Consider the following 18526-nt stretch of genomic DNA (forward strand, 5'->3'; position numbering starts at 1 on the left):
AAATCCTTGCTCCCACTCTGGGGTTGCATGTTTAGAGATTGTTACCAAAAAATGGCGTACCTTTAAGTCTGAAACATGTAATTTTATCTTAAATATTTAGAAATAAAGAACCAGAATTAGTGAAAAAGTTCTAAAATTTGCTAATCTGAGCTTTAGTGAAGCTCTTTTTTCTCCTCTTCCTCTCTTTCCATTCTTCCTGCTGTGGCGATCAAAGCGTGCAGCGCTGTGCGATCAGGGCCACGCGGGAAGAGATACTGCTGAGAACATTTAGAGCGAACACGGTGGCGTTTTCTCACTGTCCGGCTTTTCTGTCGCCTGCGGCGCTGCGGCGTTGCATAACCTAACGTTGCCCTTTCTGTGACCTCACTGGACTAAACGCTCAGAGAGAGATGCAGGTGCAAATCAGCTATAAAAAAAATATGTTACACACAGCGAGAAGAAAACTATAAATCATAAAGAGGCACAGAAAATAAATGGAAGAAAGTGTATGAGGAAAGATGCAAAACAATCCCTTTTGTAACACGTGGTGTTGGCAGCATTATGCTGTGGAGAGAGTAAATGGGCAGGGACTGAGTGAAAAAAGAAAGAAGGCAATCCAGGAAGAAAATCTTTTATAGAGTGAAAAGACATGAGGAGAGGATGAAGGTTCTCCTTCCACTAAACTTACAGTCAGCGATTAAACAGAATAGAAGGCTTTCCATGGATTATGTTTTTCTCGGATTACATATAAGTATGTTTTAATTTTTTGTTTTTACTTTTTCAGTTGGTTTGGTTCACTTTCACACTGCCCTGAGTCAACTGAACCAAACTTAGTGAAAAAACTGTTCCCCTCCTCGTCTGTGGGGGCGCTGCACCAAGAACCAATGAAGGGAATGACTGAAAAACCTCTGAGCGCAACTTCCTTCTTCATAAAATGTTAACAAAAATGGAGTGCCGTCAGATTTGTTGTTGGCAAAAGACTACAAGTCATTTCTCCCGCAAGCGCTAGGCTAATGTATTTGTTTTGGTTGTATTTACCCATAATGCCCTGAGCTGTAGTCCACTTCCTGCTTTTGGAGCGGTCTTCGATCTGCTCGGCGTTCAGATATGCATTCGAACTGGACCAGTTCTCTTCAAACGAACCAAACTCAGGTTCGCAGGCGGACCAGTTTGATTGCACATTCACATCTCCCCTAAAGAACCGAACTTTCAAGAAAAAAATGATTTAAAGCAAACTAAAGGTGACTGGTGTGAATGCACCCAACAAAGGAGTTAAGCTTCAGTTTTCTGTTTCTCACGGTGTAAAGTTTATATTTAGAATAAACCAGCAGAGCCTGCTGGGCTGATCTGGAAATAAAATTCAACTCAAAATACTTCAATTTATGTGCAAATGAAGCTGTTCCCTGTCCTTCCTCCGAGTTTACATGAGCAAGAAAAGTTGAGTCAAGATAATTTGAAGCCTTTAAATCCAGCTTTGAAAAGAGGACAGCTATTTAAAAAGAGAGAGATAAAGAGGAGGAATTAAAATAGTCTGGAGCTCACACACAGCTCTGCCGGATGTGTGAAGGAGAAGCAGCGAAGCGCTCTGCCCCCTGCTGGTGCGGTTGGAGCAGCGCAGGGAAGCTGCTGCTGCCTCCATCGGCTCAGGGAACGCTGTGTCCATGAACGGGGCTGGAATACTGATGCAGGGCTGCAGGAGCTGCAGTGGGGGAAAGAAGAGCCTGCACTCACTGAGGTCTGCAGCAGAGAACATCTGGTTCACCTGGGAGACGTTTGTGAAGTTACACGGTAAAAAACTAAAAAAAACAGCAATACTGAGGTTTATTTAGCTTGTTATAGAGGAGGGGGAGATGTGTGTTTAAGTAGAGCAGCCAAAAACTGTGTTTCAACACAATCAAAGAAACATATTATTAAAAAAATAATAATATGGCAACCTCACCAAAAAATGTTCAGACATAATTCATGCTGCTGTATCGTTCCAGATGCTACTCTTAAATGTACGTTTCTTAAGAGACATTAGCCGTCAAGTAGCCGTCCAAGGAATTACTTGAGGAAGACTGAAAATGTATTTGGTAGAAAATCTGCTCAAGTAATTAATCAAATTATCAGCCACTGATTATTTAAAATGAACATAATCAGAGTGTCAAAATATAAAGTTAAATGGAAATGGACAATAATTCACACAAGTAACAAAAAAATAAAATCAGGCAAAAGAAATGTTTCCGAATTAGTTTCTTTCAATAAAAAACTGATTAAACTTTAACAAAAACTGCAGCTGTGTTTCTGTGTCTGGTGAATCTTTGGTTCAAACATGTTTGCTTTTCATTCAGTGGGTAGAAAATCCAGAAATTAGGAGCAGAAATACCTCAAAATAAAATTACTCAAGTAAAAAGTAAAACGTAGAGCGTAGTAAAAGTTCATTTTTTCAACAACGTTGCTCTAGTGAATGTAACTAGTTACTGCCCAACTCTCCATTTATAAATGTTACAGTTAGAAACTAGATATTTAAATTACTGATGAACTAACATATCTTCCACTAGATATTTCAGCTAAATGATCATTTCATTCCTGATCTGTCTCCATTAACAGCCTCTTAGCTCATTCATGTCTTCATTTCTCAGATTGTAGTCAAAAGGCTTCGTCTCGTTGTTCCTGGTTTTCCGTTTGTGCTGTTTCAGCGGCGATGAAAGCAGAACTGATGGACAGCAGCTTCAGCAACCGTCGCATGTTTCCCGTGTCCTTGAGCTGTGATGCTTTCATTCAGCTGACAGCGGCGGACGGTAATTAAGCCAGAACTCCAACCCTCCACTTCAGCAGGTGATGAGGAGGCCCCTGAGGGCCACTTAGGTGTCCGGCTGAAAAGCCTCCCTGGAACTTTGCTGCATAATATTCAGCGCTCTTTGCAGAAATCTGGATTTACTGGGAGTTTTTTCAAGGTCTCACTCACCTCACAGTAAGCCTTCAAGCAGAGGCAGCTGAAGGACGACGTCTCGTTAAAGGATTAAAGGCGACTTACTGAGAATTTTTTTATGTTTTCATTTGGGTTTCAGATGCTTCTAAAAACAGACTGAGTGCTTCGAAACCACCCAGCCATTTTCTGGTAGTAAGCTAAATGGAAAATAAGCTGTATGTAACGTCACAAATACATACAGAGTTCTGCCAGTTACCTACCAATCCAAGCTGAATTCCAGCAAATTTGGTCAGCCGGTTTTACTGCTCTGTACTCTGATCAATTGCTTCTGGAAAAGACACACGTTTTGTTTTTGACTTTTGAAAGTCAGAAATTTCCCTGTTTTATTTTTCTAGAAAATGTCTGAGATTAATCTCAAATTTTTAGTGTTTCTTTCTAGCAAATCTCTTTTCAAGCTCAGAAATTGGCTTGTTTTTTTCTAGAATATTTCTTAGACAAATCTCAAAATTGGGGAGGTTTTTCTATCTAATTTTGGACTTTTGACACTCAAAATGTCAAGTTTTTTCTAGAAAATTTCTGAAGTTAAAATTTTCCCTCCTTTAGTGAAGAAATTTTTTATCTTGAATGATCCAAATACAAGGAGCCAAGTGGGCTGTTTATGTTTAGATTAAGCACTAAATCTGGTTTTAGAAAAGGGAACATAAGTCAGAAATTATCCTAATACAGAAACACCAACCTCAGTGTGTGTGTGTGTGTGTGTGTGTGTGTGTGTGTGTGTGTGTGTGTGTGTGTGTGTGTGTGTGTGTGTGTGTGTGGCCCTGCAGAGGGACCTCCAGTCCAGAGCTGTGGTAGCAGCTGTTGTTAGTGGGACGGCAGCCAGGTAACGAGGGACACGCTGGGCCAGCAGAGCGGAGGGCCAGGACTCTGGTTCGTGTGGATCAGGGTGTGAGTGAGCGCTCTGCATGCACACGCATGTCAGCGTGCTTCCTGGCACCGCGGACGTCCGGCTGGCACGGCGGCAGCGGCCGGGGAAGTGGCTGCGCGTCTGACAGGAGGGGACGACTTCAGACTCAGGACCGTTATCACACATGATCCGGCTCCTGCTCCAACAGAGGGGCAGGAAGAGGCGGTACTGTGTGTTTTCCAGCCACAAAGAGCCATTTTATAGCACAATCAAGTAACTAAATTGCTTTAAGTTCTAATAAAACAAAAACCTTTACTTTCTGATTCAACACTTTGAAATTGGGCCTCTGTTTCTTCAAGAAGCTCCGACTTTAGGAAGTCAAAAAAACATGGCTCCTCTGTTAACTCTAATGATTTTACCAGCATTGCTCTGAGAAGTTGCTCCTGTAATGAGCTCGACTGATGCACAGCTAATTGCTGCTGGCTAGTCTGAAGGAGATATCCACTAAGTCCACGCAGGGGTTTTAGCTGAATGCTTGCCATGGAGATTAATGGATTTCTCAAACAAGCATTGAAAGGATTCAAAACACTGCAGGTGTGTTTTTGATGAGTGAATAACCTAACATGAGGGAAAGACAAAAAAGGTGAATTTCACCTAACAGTGTCGCTTTAAAGTTTGCATTTTACATATTTTAAATAATAAATGTAAAGAATAAATGAAATATTTGTTAATTTCTTCTTGAAATGAACAAATATTTTTAAACGTTTGTAACTCTAATGATGAGAAACGCTCCAGTAAGAATGTCCTTAAAGCATTTAGTTTTTTTCCAGCTGGATGTTTTGCAATAATTCACCATCACAGCCGTCTAAACGTGCCGCTCACAGCAGGAAGCATTTCGCTCCGCAGGTCAATCAGATGTCCTGCAGATGAAACTGGACGTGACGTGGGTCTCCCTCTCTGCAGCGCTGCATTAGTATTCCAGCTCCGTTCATGAACACAGCGTTCCAGCAGCAGCAGCAACAGCGCTGCAGTTCCCACATCGCGCCACCAGAGGGCGGCGTTTCACACAATATCTAGGAGCTGGAACGAAAAGGTGAATGTTTTTGTGGAGGTGAGTTAAATACTAGTCAAATAATTGAAACGCTACTTCAACAAATTTTTAAAAGTAGCCAATAAAGAAATTATTCCAGTACGAGTAAAAAAGTGCTGAGTAACTAGTCAGGTAAAAAGTTTCTCAAATGTAATTGAACAAATTAAAATTACTACCCGACTCTGGATGTCACATTAAATGGATGAAAGTATCTGGTTTCAACTATAAATGTTTTTCAATCTTAAGACTTTTAATCAACAGTTGGATGAAGCCGTTTGGATATCAAGTTTTCCAAACCAAACTGAAATTCATGCAACCGCACAAATCCTTGTTTTCCTACCTCAAACCGAGTCATTTAGGTTCCTGGTGTCGTTTAAAGCTGCAGTACCATCTAAAATGTTTCACATTCAGATAATCCCTCATGTTAATATGTGTAAATGCACATATATTATTTTTTTCATATTGGGCCAGTCTCTCCTAACGGCTCAGAAACCATGTTGTCACAACATGGATTCTCTACTAAACCTTAAAACATTTTTGCCACCAAGTTGCTCCTATAATGAGTTGATATGATGCAGTCCCACTTAGGTGTTTGCTAATTGTTGGCTAGTTTGAAGGAGCCAAGTGGGGGAGGAGCTACACCTGAAAGGCGGAGCCAAGTCCAACCATTCGTTTTGGTAGATGTAAAACCAAAGTGACAATCATGTTTAAATCTTTAAAATATTTTCTTTTTTTCTTTGATTTTCTCAAACGGAATAAAAAAAACACAAGGATCTAATTTTATGACAGTTTTCAACAACACTGCCTCTTTAAGACGTTTCAGGGCACCTTGGTTTGTGGACGCAGTTTTTCTTAAGTTAAAAAAAGAAAACACCAAGTTGTTTTTCTTTCCAGATCTTTATTAAACTCTGCAGAACAGCAGTGACATTTCCCGTCGCCACAGCAGACGTTAAACCGTCTCCTCCTTGGCGATGCGGTCCTTCTTCAGAGGTCCCTGTGGAAAACAGAAAACAAACCCGGTCAGTTTCACGTCCACAGAACGGAACCCGGTCCGGGCTCAGAGCGGGCCGTGTTCCCAGAGAGTGAACAGGGAGCCGGCACAAGCAGGACCGGCTCCCCTGCCTCACTGGAGGTCACTGTGGCACTGGAATGGAACCCAGAGTTCACATGGAGGCTGAACCAGGTTACGAACAGTGCAGAGCGAAGTTCACCGAGGGCCGAGCGCCACTCACCATGAAGTTCTTCTTCTCCTCCACCGTCTGGAAGCGGCCGTGGCCGAACTTGGAGGTGGTGTCGATGAACTTGAGGTCGATCCTCTCCAGAGCGCGGCGGCTGGTCTGCACCAGCAGAGACTGAAGAAGAAAACGGGTTTTAGTTTCAGGTGTTTCATTAATCTGAGTTTTTAAAGACCGTTATGAATGAAGTTTTACACTTGTTTCACAAAATCCAAGCTGGTTTTTTTTGGAGTTTCTAGACATTTTAAATCATTCTGGTAAAACTGCATCTTATTCTGCTTATATTGTAATCAAAAAAGTTTCACAGCAGGATCTTAACTCTGTCGCATAACTCAGAAAAGATTATAGAAAACAGATTGCAAAAAATATCTTCAAAAGTGGCTTTTATTTCATTTAGAAAAGAAAAAAACCCATCTGAACTAATATGAGGGAAAAAGACAAAAAAGGTTTTATTTTGAAGGGATATCGCCCAGCTAGCTAGGTTAACTTAGCAGCAGTTAGCGATAGCCTCAATATTCAGCATTTAAATTTTATTTTTACATCTGCATCATTTTGATAATGACTATAATCGTATATAAAATGTAAAAAAAAAAAAAAAAAAAAAAAAAAAAGAGCTTGTTATTTCTTCAACCTAAAATCAAAGTCCAAATTAATAAAAGCTGGAAAACTCGTTTGTAAATCAAGATGGCTGCCCAGGAATTACTCTGAACTATGAAAAAGTTTGAATTTCCCCAAAAATTACATCTTCAAAATCCAAAAATTCAGTCAAACCCGGTTCACCACCAAGTCCAGTTTTCATAACTTGTTAAAAGAAAACTAAAACATTTCCTGCTCACCTTGCGCAGAGTCAGCACCCTCTTCTTGGTTCCTACGACGCAGCCCTTCACCATGACGAAGTCGTTGGTCACCTCACCGTAGTGAACAAATCCGCCCTGAAACCAGAAAATAAACCGACTGAGAACCTTCGCACGTTCAGCCATTCTGATCAGAGGAAAGCGAGCGTCTCTTACCAGGGGATTGATGCTCTTGTTGGTCAGATCGTACTCGGTGGAGGCATTGTTCTTCACTAGCTTCCCATCCTTGGTGTGGTAGCCCACGCCTATCTTGTAGATCTTCTTGTTGATCTCTGTTCGGTGGTGGTAGCCCTTCTGACCGGCGCGGGCGACGGAGAACGCCACCCGGGCCGGATGCCAGGCGCCGATGCAGGCCACCTTACGCAGGCCGCGATGCGTTTTGCGGGGGAGCTTCTTGGTGTGCCAGCGGCTGGTGACGCCCTTGTAGCCGTGACCTTTGGTGACGCCGATAACGTCGATCATCTCATCCTGGGTGAAGACGGTATTGACCGTCACCCCCTGCTCCAGCTTCTCGCGGGCCCAGTCCACCTTGTCGGAGATGGTGCCGCCGTTCAGCTGCACCTCCATCAGGTGGGACTTCTTCTGCCTCAGAGGCAGCAGGCGCATCTGCACAGAAACGTAACGCGTTAGCAGGAACTTCTTGAAACGCAGACAACCCAGTTTTACGCCGCATCGTCTCAGAAGGAAGGCAGCATGGAAGATCTCCTCATAAGAATCAGGCGCCATGCCTGACGCGGTTTCCGTGGTCTCATCACCGACAGGAAAGGGATTTTCTTTCAGAGTATATAAGTGTACATTACTGGATTGGACGTCATGTCAACGTGTGCCGCTGCTAAACATCGAGTTGGAAAAATTACACAATTACACCAAGAATGTGAAAATGAACAAGTCATTAAAACCTCCTACTTCCTGTTGTTGTTTCTGCCAGTGATATTATCTGGCTGTTGATCATGTGATTAATGTAATGAAAACAAACGTTTCCATTTTCGCTTCACAAAATAAATTTACTGAAAAATCACCTGATATGTGAAAACGTCCTAGCGAAAACCTTTTTTTTTTTTTTCATTTTTAAACTGATCATTTCCAATTGTACAATTTTATCTTTAATGGAAATGCAAGTTGTGCACTAGCTGCAGCGGCTAATCGGCGCTGTCCAACCCAGTAACATACAGAACAATGTTTCCTGCAGACCAACCTGTGTGTGAGCGATGACTCTGATGACCTGGCAGTACTTCTTCATGGCAGCAAAGTCTTTCTCCAGCTGCTTCTTGCCCTCGTCGTCCTGCCATTTCTTGCAGTACTTGGTGAAGGCCTTCTTCTTGGATTTGTACCTGAGAGCACACCAGAGGTTGGCGCCGGCCCCTCATGACCCCTGCAGGGGTCAGCGGAGGGGCACGGTGCACAGCTCCCAAGCCCGATCAGACCGGGCTGGACCAATGTTTTGGCTCATGGCTCGGTTTCTAAGCAGCACTTTCCACCGGCCAGCGGAGCCCGGCGCTCATCGGGGCGCGCTGCACCCGAGCGGAGCTACCGTAGAATCGCCGCCAACGTTAGACTCGCTCAGCTTTGTCCCCACTGGCGACCAACATCTGCTTCAAACAAAGATGGCCGACTACAGACGGCTCTCACCAGTTCTTGTAGAAGCGGCGCTTGCATTCGTCGCTCATGTGCTCGGCGAAGATGGTCTTGAAGGAGCGCAGGCCGCGGGGTGTGTTGACGTATCCGATGATCCCGACTATGATCATGGGCGGAGTCTCCACGATGGTCACGGCCTCCACCACTTCCTTCTTGTTGACCTCTGCATTGAAATAAAAACATGTTACGCTCATCTCTTAATGCTGATTTCCGTATTTAACCACGCTGACGGGATCAGCTGCGCTCAGGACTCGACATTCAGCAAGGGGGATAAACCCGTTCTGTCCGCCCGTCGAGAGTCTCATCACAGGCAGAACTCAGGCGCTTTTAAACGCAATGACAAACATTTCATCTAAAAACACAAAAATTTACGTTTCTGCAACAAATGCTTCCAGAAAAAATATCATTTCACTATTTAAATATGACAGAACTTAAACTGCTGGGTGACAAAATGTTAAAAGTCTTAACATTTTTAAGTTTACCTACATATTCATCCAAACAAACTTCATTTGTAAAACTAGTAGAGAAAACCTCTGGTCATCAAGTCATAATTTAACCTTTGATTAAACACAAATATTTAAACTATAACCAACCAGAAGTGCAATGAAAAATAATTCAACATAAAAGTAGTGAAATGGTTGTTTTACTGTAGCATTCACAGGAAACCTTTTTAATGTTTTCCTCTTTTCTGATTTAGTGCCATCAGGAGTAACGATGCTTACTTGACCCGGGTCTGTCCACCTCCCGCACGATGTGCGTCATGCCGGCCTTGTAGCCCAGGAAGGCCGTCAGGTGAACCGGCTTGCTGGGGTCATCCTTCGGGAAGCTCTTGGCCTTACCGCGGTGACGGCGACTCCTTTTGCGGGGCAGGAAGCCCAGGGATCCGTGTCGCGGAGCCGAAAACTTACGGTGGGACTGTTGGGTAAAGGATAATTAGCTTTCTAAACTGTTAACATTATAAAGCTACATTTATCGAAGTGCGGGAAACCGGTTATTAGCATGCTATTAGCCATTAGCCTACATGCAACTAGTTTGAATTAACATCACAGCTTTCAATTCTGGACACACTGAAATGTTATTTTCATTCATAAAATGAATCAAGCTAAATGCTTAGGGGTATTATTTGTTATAAATGTAACTTTCGGCCTTGTTCAAGAGGCCATGTTGGATCCAGAGCCTGCAGACCGTCTACACATGTACGACAAAAAGTTTCCATTTCTGCTAAAACTACAAGAAATGTATGCCAAAATATGATCAAACATCAACACAAATGTGTTCTCTGTGTTCTTATGTATGGAACTATGAGCGATGAATAAGATTAGTAACGGATTTATCAATGAACAACAAGCAAAGGAACCCATCTCACCATTTTGTCTCCCGTCCGATTGAAAGAGGCCTGAAACGAGGCAAACTATAAATATATAGCTCAGGAACTATCGCGAGAATCTGCGTGATTATTTTCTGAAAGTGTTACGCCTCTTAAAAACACTTTCTATATGCTGCCACTTGGTGTCGCTGTTCTATTAGAGAAAAACAAAAACATCAATTATTAATTTTATCATAGAAACTTTATTTCACACTCAAGGTCCAAACAAAGCAAAAAGAACAAAATAAGAAACAACCAAACAGACACACATATCCACAACCCTCTGAAAAACAATTACATTAAACTTTTGCTGTGGCTTACCCTACGAAAACAAGCGTTTTTCTGGACTTGATTTAATGCAAAATCAGTTTCCAACATTTAAACTATGTTTGGGGGTAAATTGCACTCCAGTAGTATTCAAATTGAACTTTTCCTCATTTTGTCACAACAAAATTTTATGTATTGCCAGGAGTGAGGAAAACAATTTTTTTCCAAAAATGAATTCATGGATAGTTGTCAAAAAACAAAAAAATAAATTCTTCATCTGAATTCAGTCTTTTTAATCCGATACCCCAATATAAAATTTACTGCAATCTCAGACATCACTTTGTGTAGATGAACCTGTTTGTAAAAGAATCTCACTATGTCTGACATTTCAGTTTAAAATCTTTTTTTGTATCTTACATTATATTTAAATTTTATGACATTGAACATTGGATTTTCATTACAAACCAGAATAACCAAAGTTTACTTAAGTCAAAATAAATAACTTTGGTTATTTACTGCTTCTGTACCACTCTATATGTATCAAATCTTAAAAATTAAATCTACATTTCCTTATTTATTTCCCCATAACTTACTTTTTAATAGTTATATTTACCAGACTGATATCATGATGATAAATTTTGCAATATATTCTTTAGCCCTAATTAGATTTCTCTCATAATTAAATAAAACTAGAAAGAAGTCACTCATTCAACAATAACCAGGTTGTAACATTTTAATACATTTTTTTATAAAACAGAAAACATTTACATTCTTCAACATTTTTTCATTTTCCGGTCCAGTGTCTAAAGTTTTCACTCACCAAGATCTGAGAATCTCCTGAAAGATCTCAGTGAGCTTCAATCTCTACCCACAGGTCTCTTGTTGCATATGAAAAATAACTCAATCCGCATCCAAAGTTATCTACACAGCAGATAGTTGCAAAAATTGTCATGTTTTACGGCAACAGGACAACAGAAAATGTGGTAAAGTATTTTATCTGGACCTCATGCTACAGTACGGATCAAGTTTCAGTCTTGAGTTTGTGCCACTGCCATGCACAGCGGGTGAGCGGGTTCCGGTTCACAGATGAGTCCAAATGTCTAAAAGTAAGCGCCAAACTTTTCCTTAACACTTTGTGTTATCAGGCATGCAGGAAGGTTGGAGGTACATCTTTCATTTCCAGGCCAACCGGCACCCCCTGCAGGTGGAGTTCACGGTGCCAGGCGCTGTCGATCCAGGTTCACCTTTTGGAAGAAAGTCTTCCCGAACTCATAGCTGCTGATCATGACAGCGCAGGCCGGCGCCACTTTGATCACTCTGGGCAGAAAACCTAAACAAAAAATAGTTTTTTAACTTCCTGGCAAAGAAAACAAGAGATTTTTATTGAAGATATATCTGTGTGTACCTGCAAAGAGGCCTCTGTAGCCCAAATCAGACCAGATCTCCTTCATGATGTGCCAAGTGGAAGTGGTTCCCTTTCTGGAAACTGGACACAAACAGCAGCAGGTTTATTTTAAATCTTTTTAAAACTTTAAATCATTTTGGTAAAGAAGAGCCAACCTCCCAGAGAGTCCATCTCTCCCAGTTGGATCTGCCGCCGAGTCTTGACCACGTCGAACGGCAGCGTCAGGACAGCAGCAACCTGAACACACACACACACACACACACACACACTGTTAAACTCAAACTTTTTTTTAAATTATTTTTTGAAAAGTTTCTCATGCACCTGAGAACAAAAACCAATTTTAACAAAAACATCCCCCAATTTCAATGATATTAGTTTAATGTACAAAATATAAGCCAAATTTATTTTGATGACACAAACCAATAAGTTGTTGGGCCATAATAAATAATTATTACTTTTATGCAATCCAAACTAATCATATTCAACTCAAAATTAAATGCTTAAAAATAATAAGAAAGTTAATTAAAAATAAATTCTTGCACAATTTTATAGCATTTAGCAAATAGAAATAATTTTGGTTATTCTAACTAACCAAAAATAAGTTAAGTTTAGTCAGATTTAACTTTAGACAGTGAGGAAAAAATCTTTTTTTTTTATTAACTGTTTGAAAATATTTGGTTTAAACTGTAAATGGCATTTTTAATCAAACATTATATTACACTTTATTACAAACAGTAGAGTTTGAATATCAAACATTTTCCAGTTTGTGATACAGAAATCACAAACTTTCTAAGCCTTGAAAACACATGATTCAATTCAAGCACTTTCAAGGATTTCAAGCACCCTTATGAATACACCCTGGATACGCAGAATGATATTAAGATAAGATGGACAGACGCAGCGTGAAAATAAAGATATTTTGTTCAAAATCAGGCTTTCTTTTCCCAAGAGTCAAATTAAATTCTGTTATTTTCCAACACTGTCAGCGTTTCGGAGACATTGAAGCCGGTATCTGCTGTACATTCTGTCATTAAGACTCACGGCTCCAGAAACGGCTCCAGCAGTGAAGCTGATGGAGAAGTTGGCCTTCGGCGTTGCGTACTGCTCACACAGCTGGGCCTTCACCAGTTCGTAGTTAAACCAGTACAAAGCTGCAACAACAACACAAACAGCTCTAAATCAAGGACCTGCTATCACTGAACTCCATCTGCAACAATAAATCTATTAATCGCATAATAAATGAGAAAAAACTCAACTATTTCCATTTGCATGATTTACTGTTTATTTCTTTTCTCTTTTTCTACCAAAATCTGGATACTAAAATTCTTCAGTCTGGTGTTTTGGTCTCACTTTATTTTGGATTTTAAAAATGTCTTCCAGTTCCAGTATTAAATGTTCATTAGATTTCATATTTTTTGATCTTTGAGAATGTGTTCTTATGTTATTATACCATTTTTACCATTATATTACTAGAAAACCATCTCAAAACAACATTATCGTTTATTGCAATAAACTGTGGACCATTTATCTCCCAGCAGAGGATAATTTGTTATTGTGACAGACCGATCGACAACCACAAATTTGTTTCAAATAGTTCAAAAAGGAGTGGAAATGTAACGCTTTAACTAGGATGTGAGTGAATCTCACCAGAAAAAGGGACGTCTCTGAGAACAGTGGGTCCCCAGCCCCTCCACAGCGACAGCATGCCGCCCTGGGCCACCGCCGAGCGGATGCACACGCGCAGCTCGCTGTAGCTCAGCTTCCTGGATTGCATTTTGGTCCTGACCAGCTCCAGAGGGCAGATGACCGTCACGGCGCCCACTACCATCAGAACAACACGTTACAGATAAACAACAACAACAGAAAAAAGACAACAGGAGGTTTTTCTTTCTTCCTCTTACATCTGGCAAGCCCTCCGGCCAGAAGAGGAACGTGGCTGCCCTGGAGGCCCAAACCCAACCACAGGAAGTCCCTCAGCTGGTCGTAGCAGGTGAAGTAGATCACTGTGGCTGGGACGGCCATCACCCTTCACACACATTAAAAATTTATTTAGAAACAAATAAATTGCTCAATAGAGTGAAACACAAAGAACCATGGCAAGAAAATCGATTTGTTTCTCCCAGTGGTCGTTTCTTTTAACCTCTATATTTACATTTATTTGGATTACATATGTCTATATAAGCTATTTTTCAACATTAAAATGGAATATTGGGCCAAACCAAGATAACTCTTTTATGAGAATAAAGTAATCTTAATAACAGCAAAGTTTCCAGAGATCAGGATCTGACATGAACAGATTTGATTCTTTAAAGATAAACTCAGTTGTTTCTACAATCATTTCAAAATTATGCTGTAACTTCACAAGATGCCATATTTTAATTATTTTTCAAGGCGTCATCAAAATAAGACTTTATTCTCATATCATTACAACTCTCAATCAAATTTTATTTGTGTAACAAACATTTCTCATATTTTTATGACTTTATTCTCTTTATCAGGACTTTGTTTTTGCTTTATTAAAACATTATTCTGATAACTACATTTTTTCTGACTTAGCCTAGCCCTGATTCTCTGTGGTAGGAAATAACAGAACATGCAGATGACCCAATTTTCCAACAGCATTTAAACACACCATGCTGCATTTCTATCTGTGTGTAAATGTAGTTTTTGACCAGGAACATGTATTGATCCATTTTTATTCATAGAAACCTTTATGAGGTAAAACATAAAGCTAATCTGGGAGTCAAATTGTAATGTTTGTGTAACTTCTGAAAGCGGACGTTTATTTTGTTTTCATAATTTCTTTATGTTTGTGTGCATTTGAATACAAGTGTGCAGAAAACTGTAAGGCCAAGCAGGTTACAATATTAGAAAGAAAAACATTGTCTGATTTGTAAAACCAGAGGACATTCTATGATAGAAATCTTTATGAAAATTTGATTTTTATTTGTTTTTAATTTTGAATGAATACCCAAATTGTAATTTACCTCCAGGTAAAACAAGTTTAAGATAATCTGCTCTGGAACTTTATTCACTTTGACTCTCAAGTTCCTTTTACTTTGGAAAATAAAATCTTAAAAATCATTCAGGAGCAGACCGTGATGTTCATGTTTACTTGAATTCAAAAACTGATTCAGGTTTGCAGACTTGAATCTGTTCAGAAAATGTGTGAAAAATCTTTGACTAGGCCGCATCTCTGCAGTCATTAAACAGTTTTCTGTCTGTTGTAGTCAGACTGTCTGAGAATTAGCTCTGAGCAGAAACCTGCTGTTCGTCCCCCTTCCTGCCCTACGGCTTGTTTTCTTTCCAATTCATGGAATGTTTCCTGCAGTTCAGGGAAAACTGAATCTGAACCATGCGACCTGCAAAACGAGCCGGACTGCATTGAAATAAAACAATAACGTCTTAAAAATAGGCAGAAAACAAAGCGGCGGCCTGAAACTCACAGCGTTGGTGGCAGCCCACTCCACAGAGAGCGGAGTCCCTCATTGCGGGTAATTTTCACAAAAGCATCCTGCATAAAAAAACAAATGAAACAGAAACATCTCAGTAAATTACACAGACATAAAAAAAAAATCACCTAAAACCTGCAGCCGTGATGCAGCTCACCAGAGTGCCACTGAAATGCGTTGGCGTTCGGTACCAGCTGGAGCAGCTGGTTCCGTTCTGGCAGACGTAGATGTGATCCATCAGGCCGTTGCAGTACAGAAAACATTTCCCTGCAGAGAAAACACACAGCAAAGCTTCAGAAGCTGCACGCTAATCGATAACGTACGTTTACTTTCTCCCATCAAACTTTGCTTCTGAAAATATCAACAAAAACGGGGCAACAGCACCACAGATAAGACCCGGGCCGACCTTGCTGCAGTTTATTTTAGGTTGAGTAATGTCCGAATAAATAAACTATCGGAGGTTATTTTAGCTTCACAAACAGAAAGAGTCCATCGAGGCTGAACAGAAATACATTTATAGGGCTGCAGCTGCACTTATAATTATTGACATGAATTAAAAGTGGCACATTCTGCAGCACTTTTTACAATATTAGAAAAGCATGAAAAGATGCATATAAAAAATTTTATTCATCTTTGAATAAGAAAATAAATGTTTTATTGATAAAATGCAATAATGGCATTCCTTTAGTGAACATTTGATCATTTGCAGCTAAGAAAATAACTTAATTGTGTTAAAAGCTCACACAATTATTAAGTTACTGCAACTTAATAATTAAGTTATGAAGTTAATAAATAAGTTGTATTGATATGTTGATTATTTTTAAATAACTGATAATTAGTTATCGAAAGGTGTTTAAAAGTTGAGATTTTTTTTTTAACAGAATTTGAACCATTTGAAGCTAAAAATGGTCCTGCAGGAATTCTGGGTGAAAAATAATCACAGACAAATGTTTTGGATCTTAAATACAATACATAAACATATATTGCACATTTTTAGCTTAATTAAAGCTCTGAGTCTGTTCTTTCAGCAAGTGGCCTTTTTCAGTCTGTGTGTTAATGATTGAATGGTAAAAGGTTCTCAATAGGAAACTGTTTTATTTACAGAATTTGAACCAAGTGATGCTTAAACTGCCACTTGAGGAGTTTTACAGAAAAAATTTCGCTGTTTTTTATTTTTTTAATTGCAAAATTTGTGTCTATTATTTTACATCTTGGTTTAATTACAGCTCTGTGTTCTTTCTACAAATTTCATATGGTTGAGTCTGTATGATGATTAATCAATTACTAAATTAGTTGGCAATTATTTCAATAATCAATCAATAGTGAAAATTTTTCAGCTCTCATCTTTATTATTTTTGTTTTGTGATTTGGTTTCTGTGAAAGAACTCATAACATCCGTTCTGTGAAGCAGCAGCTTGTTTGAATTCCCAGATGAAACGCCTGCATGAGATGATTAATCAACTACTAAATTAGTTGACAATTATTTCAATAATCACTATTAATCGTTTCAGCCCTATATATTTTCCAATCAGACTGGAGCGCAGCTGCTGCAGCAGATCAATACTCACATTTGGATGAGCGGCCGACTCCACCCCATGGAGCGGATTCACGGCCCAAAGCTAGAAAACGAAGCCAAGGTGGAGCAGAAAGAAAGCCATTTGAGGGGTTAGTTTCAAACGCAGAAGCAGTTAGAGACCAGCCATCTTAACGCGACGTGAGTAAACAGTTTTCCTACCCTGGTGGAAGGGAGTCTGCTGAGCCTGCAGCCTTATCTTCACAACGTCCAGCGGAGTGACTGCAAACAAATCCACACAGCCAATCACAACAGGGGCAGCGAAACGGATGCAAATAGAATCAAAAAGGAAGAAAACATGGGAGTAAAAACTCTACAGCTCTTTCTCTCGTTGCTTCTATATAAGCTAACCAAATAGAGATGTGAGGAGGGCTCCAGTGCCAGAGGCCAGCATCTGCTGCACTGGAGAGATCGCAGCCACTGGGCCGCCAACGGTCCGCTCCCCCATCTTGCCCACCTGTCAGACCAAACAAAGACATACAAAATAGCAGGTCGAAAACATCATGCACTCCTCCAACAAGCTACAAACCAGCAGGAGCGAAGAAAGCTGCGATTTGTTGCAGATTCAGTCCAAAAAAAAAAAAAAAACAAGATACTGACTCCTAAATGGAAAAATTACCGTGCATTGAAGCCCGAGGTGTCTTTTTTTAACTGAGCAGGGTATGTCTAGGTGGAGTTGTTAAAACAAGGTCCTTGAAATATTTTGATAGCTTATCTTTCACATGCATGCTGCCTCCAAGGCCTCGCCTCCTGATCTACAAGTGACAGCCGTCTCAAACCGGTTTCCCTGCAGGAGGAGGCGTTTCTGCTGGTCTGTCCACTTCCTGGGGGCTCACTAATTATAAAACGTGGTCATTGCAGCTGTATGAGGCATACGGTTTGACCAAGTGAGTCAGATTCTTCAATGGTCACAGGAATTAGCTTGAAAGCTACATAATCTTAACGGAAATCTCTCACGTCACACGACAAAAACACCAAAACAGCAGCCTTATGTTGACAGGATGCAAGTTTGTTGTATGTAAAACACTAGATCAATAATCTGGCTCATTACACAGTGGATTAAGGCTTCATTTTGTTTGTTTTTTAGCAAACATTTCAGCAGTTGAACACCATGTTCTTTTTCGCAACCCTGAAGTTCGCTTCCGATTGATCGCTTGAGAAAATGTGTTTTAACAGCTTTTGAGGAAGTTGGCTTTCCTTATATTAGGTTCAGGAGAAACGTGAAAATATAAAAGGAGATTGAAAAAACAGTCTACAGTTAATAAGTCATTATTTTTATTTCTTGAACTAAAGTGGATTTAACGTATTTAGAGTCCTTAAAAATAGCGGAAAAATCCTTTTTCGCACTCAATGAGAGACAAACTTCAGTGTATTTGTCTTTTTCGAATAAATACACCAAGAATATTTTTTTTCTTGGTAAAATGTCGATATGTACTAAAACTAGGCGTTCAACAAAGGTAGCAGGAACTCCTAGTTTCAGACAAAATTGTCTAATCTAGTCTTCAAATGTGGGTGTTTTGCTGACCGCTAACTGCAGCACGTTGATTAGCTCGGTAGCCATCTTGCTGTTTACAAGCTGCGAAGCTTTGTAAACAGCTGCGAAGCTTTCACCCACCTCTTACTTTAGCTGCCAGCCTTTTCCTGAAACATAGGTGCCTTCACCCATGTCAGTTACTCAATCTGCGGTAGTTTGTTTTACTCAGGAGCTCCATTGCAGAGCGTCCCGAGTACAAAACGTTACCAACGTCTGGCCTCGCCGCCGCACATCCTCTCGCGTACACGAAGCCCAGATTTAAAAAACATGCACAGCGACAGAACATGAACGTTCGACTGAACGCATGATTTGTAGATCAAC

General features: G+C 40.2%; 2 protein-coding genes and 2 non-coding genes across 6 annotated transcripts; all 4 read right to left on the minus strand.

The window, feature by feature from the left end:
* Positions 1-5762: 5762 nt before the first annotated feature.
* On the minus strand, positions 5763-10048 carry rpl3 (ribosomal protein L3). Its single transcript, XM_055052230.1, has 8 exons — positions 9975-10048; positions 9331-9523; positions 8603-8771; positions 8169-8304; positions 7130-7579; positions 6956-7051; positions 6117-6236; positions 5763-5878 (listed from the first exon to the last, which is right to left on the minus strand). The coding sequence occupies exons 1-8, from the start codon at positions 9975-9977 to the stop codon at positions 5834-5836; spliced, it is 1212 nt and encodes a 403-aa protein (XP_054908205.1). The 5' UTR covers positions 9978-10048; the 3' UTR covers positions 5763-5833.
* Positions 5952-6083, minus strand: LOC129374058 (small nucleolar RNA SNORA54). Its single transcript, XR_008607456.1, has one exon. It is a non-coding gene; the product is annotated as a small nucleolar RNA SNORA54 (small nucleolar RNA).
* Positions 7644-7736, minus strand: LOC129374059 (small nucleolar RNA U83B). Its single transcript, XR_008607457.1, has one exon. It is a non-coding gene; the product is annotated as a small nucleolar RNA U83B (small nucleolar RNA).
* Positions 10049-10960: 912 nt separating the features above from the next.
* Positions 10961-18488, minus strand: slc25a39 (solute carrier family 25 member 39). Of its 3 annotated transcripts, none has more exons than XM_055051986.1 (12): positions 18287-18488; positions 17023-17128; positions 16834-16893; positions 16667-16717; positions 15256-15365; positions 15093-15160; positions 13548-13672; positions 13294-13467; positions 12688-12797; positions 11802-11883; positions 11647-11727; positions 10961-11571 (listed from the first exon to the last, which is right to left on the minus strand). In XM_055051986.1, the coding sequence occupies exons 2-12, from the start codon at positions 17117-17119 to the stop codon at positions 11453-11455; spliced, it is 1077 nt and encodes a 358-aa protein (XP_054907961.1). In that variant the 5' UTR covers positions 17120-17128; positions 18287-18488; the 3' UTR covers positions 10961-11452. The 3 variants fall into 3 exon arrangements, with proteins under 3 accessions (XP_054907961.1, XP_054907963.1, XP_054907964.1); XM_055051988.1 differs by lacking the exon at positions 18287-18488 and adding an exon at positions 17291-18280; XM_055051989.1 differs by lacking the exon at positions 16667-16717.
* Between the last annotated feature and the right edge of the window lie 38 nt (positions 18489-18526).

This window comes from Poeciliopsis prolifica, unplaced genomic scaffold, assembly GCF_027474105.1.
Source record: "Poeciliopsis prolifica strain line A6 unplaced genomic scaffold, Auburn_PproV2 SCAFFOLD034, whole genome shotgun sequence".
Classification (NCBI taxonomy): Eukaryota; Metazoa; Chordata; class Actinopteri; order Cyprinodontiformes; family Poeciliidae; genus Poeciliopsis; species Poeciliopsis prolifica.